Here is a 9,999-nt window from a genome sequence, read left to right as displayed (position 1 = left end):
TCCTGCTGACTGGGTGCAATTTATACCTGTGGTCACCGTCCACACGTGCGTCTCATCGCAATTCATTATTCCGCTGTAAGATAGTACTGTCCCTGACATGTTCCCCTAATACCAGCACACACACACATACTGGGGCTTTACTGTGGAGCTAATTAGTTTAGTCTGCATTAAAGTTCACATGTAGATGCATCCAGTATGTAAGAAACAGTTAGTGGTTTGCGCTGGGGTGTTCACATGCTTTGTAGGCAGCTCTCAGCTAAGCAGGAATCAGTCCAGGGGGGTAGCAGGGTTACCAACTTAGGTTTATTTCTGGCTAAGCCTGAAAATTGAGGCTGTAACAGTGTTGAGCCTGGTGAGATTTTTTTTTTTTTCCTCCCAGAGTCCTAGCTTTGTTGTTTCAGCTCTGTTTTCACGGTAAACTTTGTGCAAGATCCAAGAACTTCTGTCAAAATGACTTACAAGTTTCCACAGCTTAGTTTAAACTAAATAAAAATGGATGGGACCTCCTAGGTTATAGGGTACCACTTACAAGTGACTGAGTTCTGCTATAGTAATTTGGTTTAGAGATTTCTTTGTGATAGCTAGTAAGACTTGTAACGAGGCATGGTGGATATCAGGGTAGCAAAGCAAAATGCATTCCTTTTAGTTTGCCAGGTTTGAACACCTGATCCATTCAGAACTCTTTCAAGTTTTTGTAGATGTTTATGTTGAAATACAATGTTGAATAAATGCATGCTTCTTTCCCCTTAATGTATTTGTACATGAAATATAAGGTACTCTGAACTGCGTGTGCTACACAAAAGGCATGCTGTGTATACATACCCAGGAGCGTGGTTCCTGTATATATGTATGAAGTCTTGCATAACTATTCTTTGCCAATTGGTGTTTGTGTGAAGGTGGGCTAAATCCCTTAGATTTGATGTATAATAAATCACTTGGTAATAGCACAGTGAGCAGGCCACCTGATTTACTTTTTGCAAGCCTCTTATAACTGTCAGACTACACATATTGAGGGTTTTTCACATTTATCTTTTAGGCATCATCGTGTTCTCTGCGTCCTGCAGTTTGCCAGTACTGTGACATAGAGCTTGCATTCAACAAGCTTCAGGACCACGAGGAGTACTGTGGAACTAGGACCGAAACATGCAGTGGGTGTGGTCGCAACATCATGGTAAAAGATCTGAAGTTGCACGCTGAAGTTTGTGGGAAGGAGGCTAAACAAAAGCAGGTTAACAAAGCGAGAGCGCTCTTCAGCTGTGAGGATGAGGAAGCAGAGCCGTGCAGCTTTCAAAGCATCCGAAACATTCTGAGCCCGGACGACTACGTCAGGACTCTGTGGGGGATGCCCAGACCGCTGCAAAGTCCATTTTACAGCAACTTTGGAAGAGATCAGCTATTTAAGGATATTAACACAAGAAATGCATCGTCAATGTGGAGAGATCAGAATCGAGGTAAACTTTGAATAAGGCAGCCCTAAAGTTTGAATTCAGAATGGCCTCTCATTCAATGCTCCTAACTCAGTGGTGTGAAAACTCCATGTCTCTGTACCGGATACAAATATCAGATGGGCAGAAAACTTCTAATTTAACGTAGCCCGTGTCCATTAAGGAGTGCTCTGTTTTTACAGCTGTGGTTCTATGCCACAGTAAAACCTGTTAAGCAGATGATCACTGAAATATCCAAACAGATGTTCTAACAAACTATTCATTTTATTTAAAAATGGAATTGGGCGTCCATGTTTTTCGTGCTTGGTCCTTTTTTAGATAACAGTCCTTCTTCTCTGCTTGACTTACCAGAATCATTTTCCCCAATCCTTTTATGTATTTCACGTACCTGCTGCTGAGCAATGGCAACCTGTTTGGACATAGCTGAGATGTATAAAGGCCCCTCTGCTCTTTCCACTTTAGCCCAGACTTCCTTTCTCGGTGTGTCTAGGGTCAAGTCTCTTACGATACAGTCTATCTCCAAGCAGTCTTTTGAACGTGCCCCGTTTCATGTTCTAGGACACTGAAAGGACTTGCATTGCTGGACACTGAATAATGGACCTTGTAGAAAACTGGCCTTGGGTGTTTTTATAATTATTTATTTATTTTTAATCCAAAAAAGCTGCTTAGTAGCGTACCTCTAGAAGTAAGCCTAATACTGAACTCTTTGGAAGGGGTGGTTGTTCAATTACAAAATTTTTCTCCCTATGGAAATTACAGATTTAAAAAAAAAATCTCGGTGACATGGTCAGTTCAGAAATAATGGCAGTCTTTGTCCCAAATGTGCCAGCTTGTGGGAGTTTTGCTTTCCTTAAGTCTCAGTCTTGTAGCATGCTGTCTTGCTTGGAACACTGTTGACTTTAGTGGCATTTCCCATGTGAGCGAATATTGCATGCACTGGGAATCTGAATGCTTCTTCCTGAGACACCAGCTTATTCATGCATTATCTCCAGCAGCCTTTCTTTGTGGGATCGGTGGGAAAGTGGTTGGCAGAAAACATGAGACTGAGAAGATCCATACAGTACATAGTTATATGGGACCATGCTGATCTCCTTTAACCTTCTGCATAACACAGATCAGAACTTTCCCCAGTAATTTCCGCAAAAGGCTCATGTCTAGGTGATGTAGATGCCTGAGTTTGATTTTTTTTAAGAATTTCAAGTGGTGGAAAATCCATTAATTGAGAGAGTGATCTTCAGCCTTTCCTATCCTTTCTTCTGCAACCTTTCCTTGAAGCCAGGGTGTTTGTTTGATGTGGGGCTCAATTCTGCCTGTGAGAACTTTGTTTCTCTGTTGGTTAAACTGATAGTGGATTAAAACACTAATGCCTATAAATTCACCACTCTCGTACTTCTGATATTTCTCTATTTAAGTGGCTGAGCGGGAGCAGCTACAGAGGAATCAAAATACTGAGTCTTCGCTTTCTGAAGAGCAGAATTCCAATTTTGACTATATGCTAGCTCTTAGCTTGCAAAGCGAGAATAATCCCCACGACACTACTTCCACTGAAATCCGCAGTGACTTCTGGAAGAACTACTCCAAAGGGGCCAAGCCACCTGAGCATCTTAACAGAATAAACAAGTCCGATACTTTCCTGCATGAACCTTTGGTGTCTAACATTACAAATCACCTAAAAAGCAAGTATAACGCACACCCCCCCCTTCCTCCCCCAAGTTGTTGGGGAGCAGGGAGGCTCTTTGGACTAGATAGCATTCAGACTCCATCAACTGCTTTGATGTTACTTCTTCATCATAGAGACCTTCTGTGAAACTGGTAGAAGAGCTATGTCTATTCTTGAGGCATTTCCTTCCTTCCTTTCTAAAATGTCTCTAAAATGTCAGCTCTCCAAAATGTCTGATTTATACTGGGTGCTAACAGAGCAATACCTCAGTTCTTAAATCTAAGAAACTGATGGGGAAAAAGGGGGGATAAGAATTAAGAGTGAGACTTAACATGGATATCTGTCTGTCCAGGAGTCCCTTTTCATACAAAAACATTTTGATAAGAGAAAAGAAGAGGATAGTCTACTAGAATGGGAAGGCAAAAATGATGAGAGTTCAGAATAGTGCTTGAGCAGATGTAACTCGCTGTAATTCTTCCTTGGCTTAAAAAAAAAAAAGAAGCAAAAAAAAAAGCCAAACTTATTTCTGCCACAACTCAGTGGTTGAGAGAGTAATCGTGAAATACAGTCAGAGAGAATATGGGAGAGTAGAAATGCCAAATGACTTTTTTAGAAGGAATGTTCTTGTTCCCTGAACTTGTTAGGGAATGTAGTAATGAGCATTTTACTAGACCAAAGAGCATAAGTTCTTTAGCCAAAATTTCTTTCCAAACTGTGGAATGCATGACCTTTTCTTTTCTTCTTCCCCTGCTTGTAAAACTCCAGGGCAGTATGAAATGGGAATAAATATTCCCATGAGGCTTGCTGTAATTCCTCCTCTGGGGCACAAAACAGGATAAGTGTATAAATTAAAAATGATGACAGGTTAGTTTGCTTGTTAGCTGTTTTTATGGTGGAGTGATCATCCTTTTTACTCGCATTGCAGATGATGACATGATCATGTTGCCCTGTGAATTTTGTGAAGAGCTGTACCCTGAGGAAGATCTGATTCTCCATCAGGTTGGGTAACTTTTGTATTGTACTCAGTGCCTGCACTGGAGGGGATGGTAGTAGCATTTGTGCCTAACTGAAACTCCTGTGTTTTTCCTTTTTTTTTTAACATGAGGTTTTTGTGAAGTACTGGAATGAGTTTCCCTGTAACACTGAAGGCATACCATGTATGGAAATTTAGGTGTAGAACTTGGTTAAGTCTAATAGGAATGTCTCAAATGCTAATTTAAAATTTTTAATCAATATATTCCCATGCACTCTGCAGTCAGACACTGAAGCCTTGTCTACATATGACGCCCATTTGCTTTTATTTTTATCCATGTCAGAATAAACCGCATCAACCGTAGAAAAAAATTATTTGCTAACAAGCTAAACTGAATTTTACAGTGGAAGAATAGATGGTTGCCGAACATGAGCTGTCCCTTTTGAATAGCTGAAGGGAAGTAGAGTCTTTATGGTGGTCACTAAATGCTGTGTTATTCCATGTTGGAAACAGAGAGTGAATGTGTGTTAAATATTGGGTGAGCTTTATGTTCTGCTTTAGCATGGTTTATAAAGCCTTTGTATGGCAAATATGTATTGCTAACTCTTCAGTGTTGCCCACCTTACAGACAGGCTGCAATCCTGCAAGTGCCTTGGCTTCATTCAGTAAAAGAAGCTTCTCTCCAACTCGACAAGAGTATGGTGGCTTGGTTAAAGATGACTTGGAACTGGACAGAACCAGCTTTGGTAGCAGATCCTCATACCCAGGGCAGGATGAAGCGGTGCAGACAGAAGGGAGCACCGTCATTCCTTGTGAATTCTGTGGCATTCAGTTAGAAGAGGAGGTTCTCTTCCACCACCAGGTACAAAACTGTTCACGGATGGAATGTGATGAGAGCTGTCAGATCCAACTACTGGTAAATATTTTGACTGTGATAGTTCCCAGGGGTCCTCTTCTGAATCCATCCCGTCTCAAAACTAGTTGCGGTTGGCACCCTAAGATATAAAGGATTCTGGAGCTCTGATTAAAGAAAGAACAAGCGTGAGAATTTTTTACAGTGCAAGGAGAGCATGTTGCTTGCATCTAAGCAGCTTCTGCAGCCACATTTCTGCTCTTCCCCTGTAATACTGTCTGCAGAGTGACCATCTTTTGATATAGCTAAAAGAAGCCCCAGAGCCAGAACCTGAAAAATGGCAGAAGGTGCTCGAGTCTACACCTCGGTGTACTTCAGAGAGCACTTTGAAGATATCTAGAAGTTTAGTCCTTTTAGATATCTCTTCCAGGCTTGAGCTTCTGGACAGTGGGGGTAGCTGACAGTCGCTTCTGATGGGTCAAACAGCTGGCAGTTGTCTTAATTGGGAAATGTAAGTTTTTCTGCCACCAACATGAGATGTGGGTGGAAGATGAAGATTGGTTTTGCACAGTTGAAAACCCTTCCTGGCTAGCTTTCTCTCATGAAAAGCTACTTGGTAAATGAAGGATTCTTAAATCGGTATGTAAACTGTTCTGGTCCAAAGAGTCTGCTGACCTTAGCTGGAAAGGCAGGCTGTACTGTATAAATGAGGGAGCGGGGAGGAAAGCTGAGCCTTGTTGCCCTAACTGGAAATCATTTTCCCTAGAAATGAAGCCACTGCCATAAACAGTGTCCCTCTAGCAAGACTTTAGATTGGACATTGGTGGTACTTAATGCTTTAGCCACAGAGCAAGGTGGTGGTCCACGCTGCAGAGAACTTTAGTTTTAAGATAGAAGCAAGCATGGAGCAAAAATTGGGGTAGCCAGGTGTGAAAGCACTTGATGCATACAAGCACTGGGCAAGTAGGAAAGGCTCAGACCTAATGGGGAACCTGAGGGGTGTGAAATGAAGACAGACACGAGGTGCACCTGGGATGACTGAGGAGGGCGAGGGAACGAGACCAAGCCTGTAGTCTAGGTGTAGCTGGAGCCCGCACAGACCACAAGCGGCGAGACAGAGGAGCTGTCTCCAGTGGTGAAGTGTTAAATTGCATTTAAATCTGCCTCTTGCTTCAGGACCAATGTGATCTGTATCCAGCCACTGCCAACCCCACACAAGGCTTGTCGCGGCACCCCCTGCCTCCTAAAGACAATATGGAGAGAAGGGAATCACCAGAGCTGGTTAGACGCATGCGGCATCAAGGTATTGGCAAAGTACAGACCTTTGCTTTGAAGAAGTTAGTCCCTCTGCTCCTTACTCGGCTCCAAAATAAAAGTTTAATACACCTTCTTTTTATGTTGGGTTTCCCATGGTGAACTGCCCATAACTCAATTTCAGAGGGCTCCAGCCTCCATTATAGTGTGTATAAAATGTGTGTTAACCCCCAGCTTCTTCCAAATTGGCAAAGCTCCCTGTACACCTACAAAAAGAAATAAATAAAAAAAATACTTCAGTACTGACTTAATCTTATCCCTGTGTTTCTCACCCTTACCTGGTTTTTCAAATGGGCAGGAGTAAGGAAATTATTGGCTTACTGGCTTCTCCGTTTTTAGGGACCAGGCTCAGTATTGTCACGATTCAATTCCTGCTCTAGGACACTCTCTCCTCTCTTATATCTTAAAATCTTGGCCATCACCTAGAAACCCAGCCTTGCTGTGGGAGGCAAAGGTTCGCACCATAAGTACTTGCCAAGGTATCTTTGCCTCTCGTTCTGGCGCGTGCCCTTTGTCCTGATCGCCTATTTTATTGCTGTGCCGAATGAATTTTGGTTACATCCTTTCTCCTCCAGGGGAAGTTTCACCTCGTTATTTAGAAGACATCGGGCAGCAGAAGCTTACCAATGCTGTGCGAGGGGAGAGATCGCTGAACAACCTGGCAGTTGCCCGCGACTTGCAGCTGACTTCTTCCAACACCATGAAGATGAATAATGCTCTGTCTCCAAAAACGAAGCCCAGCAACTTGGGTGGCGGTGAAGGAAGAGTGAGGGGCATAGGCGCAGATGAATCTGCAGCTGCCCACGTTTCGGTTGTGCGACCCAGTCGGAACTTCCACCCGGAAAGCTACGTGTCCAGTTTTTCAAGGATGCCTCCAACTCTACCGAGGTAACTCATCTGTGTGGTGAAGTGGTGACAAAAACTCTTAGCCTGGCATGGTTAATGGTGGGCAGATAACTGGTAGCATTGTGTGATCTGGCATTCGTGTTTAAGGATGAGGGGACTGTCTGAGGCCTGTTTCCAGCAATGCAGGTATCCATGTGTGAGCCGGCAGTAGAGCGGTGGAAGAGGGCTTAGTTCACACTGAGCATCTCTCCTCCTGTGTCTTAGCCCATAGCTCCTCAATTTGACTTAGCTGCAGTTAAATGAGTAAAATGGGATGGACCCCAGGTTTGCTAAGGCACTCTTCAAGGGGGAAAGGGGATTTGTCTAGTCATGCAGTTAACGCCTGTATCCTGAATGCTTCCTTCTCTCAAGGGAGTGAGTAACCATGGTGGAGTCTCTAACAAACTCTTTTCTCCCTCAGCCAGCTGTAGCTTTCACACCTTCTTTGCTGGTCGGTCCAGCTTCCAGTCTGCATAACCAAGTGTTTTTGTGCCAACCTTCTTGTTAGCCGAGTAGCTGAAGGGGGATTCGCAGAGTCTAGATTTCACGTTCCAAGACTCCACAATCTGGATATGGGAAGATGATGTGGAGTTGGGGATTTAAGAAGGAATCCTTCTCTCTCCAGAAGAACTGTGCTGTTGTCTCCTTAAACCAGCTCATACAACAGCACTGAAATTGCAGATTTGCTTTATCTAACCAAGTCTTCTCTTCAGCAGCGTGAGGAATGAAGGAGGAAGGAGTCAGAGGATGCCCAATGTTCCTGGCCACTTCAGGAGCAGGAGCACAAAGGTAACCGTCCGAGCCGCTGTCCCGTGATCGGACTATATACTTGGCATTTTAAACATGGCAAGCGCAGGTGTGCAGCATTTAACGTGCAGAAAGTGGCTGTTGACTTTTCCTCAGTGCTCCTCTGTCCTCCTGGGGGCAGAATGGGATGTTGGAGCACGTCTGAGGGCATGAGGCAGCTGGTGCAAACGTACTGCTGCTCTGGTGTTGACAGGAGCTAGGGTAGCTCTGACACTCTGTGGACGAGGGGGGAGAACGCGTGCTTTGCCGTAGCGAATAGACGTGTCCTACATGTTCCTTATCACTTCCTCCTGTCCACAGGTAAAACCCCAGACACCAGAGTCCAGCTACCCCGAGGAGGAATAATGGCCCCTTGTGGGGAGCACACCTAGCACTTGTAGCACTCTCACTATGCACTAACATACCTATTTATCCCAGCGTGAGGACTCGCTGCATTGCTGCATCAGTGGAAAACTTTGTATCCAATTTGAATCTTTATAGGCTGTGATCATTTTATATTTTTTTAAAGTTTGTGGAGTAGAATATATGGCCCCAGACCTGCTGTGTGGAGACGGGGGATCTAAGGTGGCTTGGGGCTTTTATTGCTGCTTTCTGTGGTCTAAACTGGCAACATCTCAAGCCAGCCAAGACTTCCCCAGGGAAGGAACCAACCTGTTATTGCAGCTGCTTGTTTGACATGTAGTGAGTGGAGCCTTCTTTTTAATATGGTAACCCAGGATTTAGTAGTTAGCAACAAATAATCCATTGCTGCCTTCAAGGCAAAGTGATAACGACTAGCATTACAAACCCCAAACCTGCTAAACACCCAAACTCCTCCAGGGGAAGAGAACGCTGTAGTACGTTTCAGCAGAGTCGGATGTTGGCTGACTGGGGGACACTACTTCTTTGTAAAGAGCAGTAGATCTCGGTGATTGGTTTCACTAAGGTCTGGGATAGGGGTGAGCTTACTGTCTTGGCTTTAAACCTGTTCCCCGATCTGTTACCTGTGGTAGTTGGGAAATAATTCTGTATTGTATCTGACTGCAGTTAAGCCTTTTTTCCTCTAAGCTTTTCACCATCATCCTATCGTAACTATCCTCTGACTTGCTTAGGAAAAGCCATACCAATTGTAATCATGGTGTGTTTGTGCCTGTGTCCCTATATGTCTGTCTGATACCACAAGTGCCCAATATTCCTCGAGGCGTTTGCCAGCGGGATTGTGACCCTCCACAGAGGAGATCCAGGCCCAGGAGTTTTCCATTCTCTCGGCTGCTTTTATTTTTGGCTATGTTGGAGCCTTTACTTTTTAAAAATTCCTTGGAATAAAATTTGTAACTGTTAACGACTTGCACTGGTCGCGTGGCATTGTTCCGTTCCCCACGCTGAAAAGGGAAACCTCTGCTGCAGGGGCAGGCTGCTCCGCCAGGGAATTGCTCACGCCCAACGCACTCCCCATCCTGGCTTCTCTTATTCTGATTGTGTGTCACGTTTCTTCTGCCTGGGAAGTGAAAACTTCAAATCAGTGGGCAGCTGGCATCAAAGCCGCTTCCTTCTCCCAGGGCTCGTGCGGTGATTAAAATCACGCCCTCACTCTGCTCACATCCGCCTTTTCTAAGGTTTGCCAGAAATTGTTGAGCTGACCTGCTGAGCAGCTTGGGGTGAAAGCACAGAGCCAGGGAAGAAACTAAAGTGAGAAGAGGAGATGCAGGGATAGTAGAAAGCTGGTCTTATTAAGCGTGGGGACAGCCTGGATCAGGGCCTGCGTGGACACCTGTGAACTTCCTTTTTGAGATTCAAGCCCTTTAGGATCAGAAACAACAAAAGCTTTGAACAGTGTTGGTCATGACAGGAACTGTCCAGGTTCTCCTCAGTAACCAAGGGAAAAGAAAGCTGAGGGTAAGTGAGGGAAGAGCCACTTGCAAGAAGTTGAGGTCCGGGGATGGTGCTGGAGGGGTACCAAATGTACAGAAAGGTAAAACTGCTGGTCTCCAACAGTAATGGAAATGGGGGCAGCGGAAAGGTGGACAGACGGTCACTTGAACTGCTGCTAGCAATACATGAGCTAGCTGCCAGCGATGCTATC

At 44.5% G+C, this 9,999-nt stretch overlaps 1 protein-coding gene across 4 annotated transcripts in view; it reads left to right on the top strand.

Annotated features, from left to right (window-relative positions):
* TRAFD1 (TRAF-type zinc finger domain containing 1) overlaps positions 1 to 9,261 on the top strand; it is a 17,333-nt gene extending 8,072 nt beyond the window's left edge. For 2 of the 4 annotated variants that reach the window (XM_025198733.1, XM_006015163.3), the window contains exons 5-12: positions 1,037 to 1,451; positions 2,858 to 3,121; positions 4,031 to 4,104; positions 4,707 to 4,940; positions 6,108 to 6,234; positions 6,821 to 7,133; positions 7,844 to 7,919; positions 8,238 to 9,261. In XM_025198733.1, coding sequence (XP_025054518.1) covers positions 1,037 to 1,451; positions 2,858 to 3,121; positions 4,031 to 4,104; positions 4,707 to 4,940; positions 6,108 to 6,234; positions 6,821 to 7,133; positions 7,844 to 7,919; positions 8,238 to 8,282 — 1,548 coding nt within the window. In that variant the 3' untranslated portion in view covers positions 8,283 to 9,261. The remainder of the gene's footprint in view (positions 1 to 1,036; positions 1,452 to 2,857; positions 3,122 to 4,030; positions 4,105 to 4,706; positions 4,941 to 6,107; positions 6,235 to 6,820; positions 7,134 to 7,843; positions 7,920 to 8,237) is intronic. The other 2 variants (XM_006015165.3, XM_025198739.1) reach the window with 2 other exon arrangements.
* The last annotated feature ends 738 nt before the right edge of the window (positions 9,262 to 9,999 follow it).

Source organism: Alligator sinensis, unplaced genomic scaffold, assembly GCF_000455745.1.
Source record: "Alligator sinensis unplaced genomic scaffold, ASM45574v1 scaffold628_2, whole genome shotgun sequence".
Classification (NCBI taxonomy): domain Eukaryota; kingdom Metazoa; phylum Chordata; order Crocodylia; family Alligatoridae; genus Alligator; species Alligator sinensis.
The sequence above is the reverse complement of the archived record's forward strand: the minus strand, read 5'-3'. Positions and strand labels throughout refer to the sequence as shown.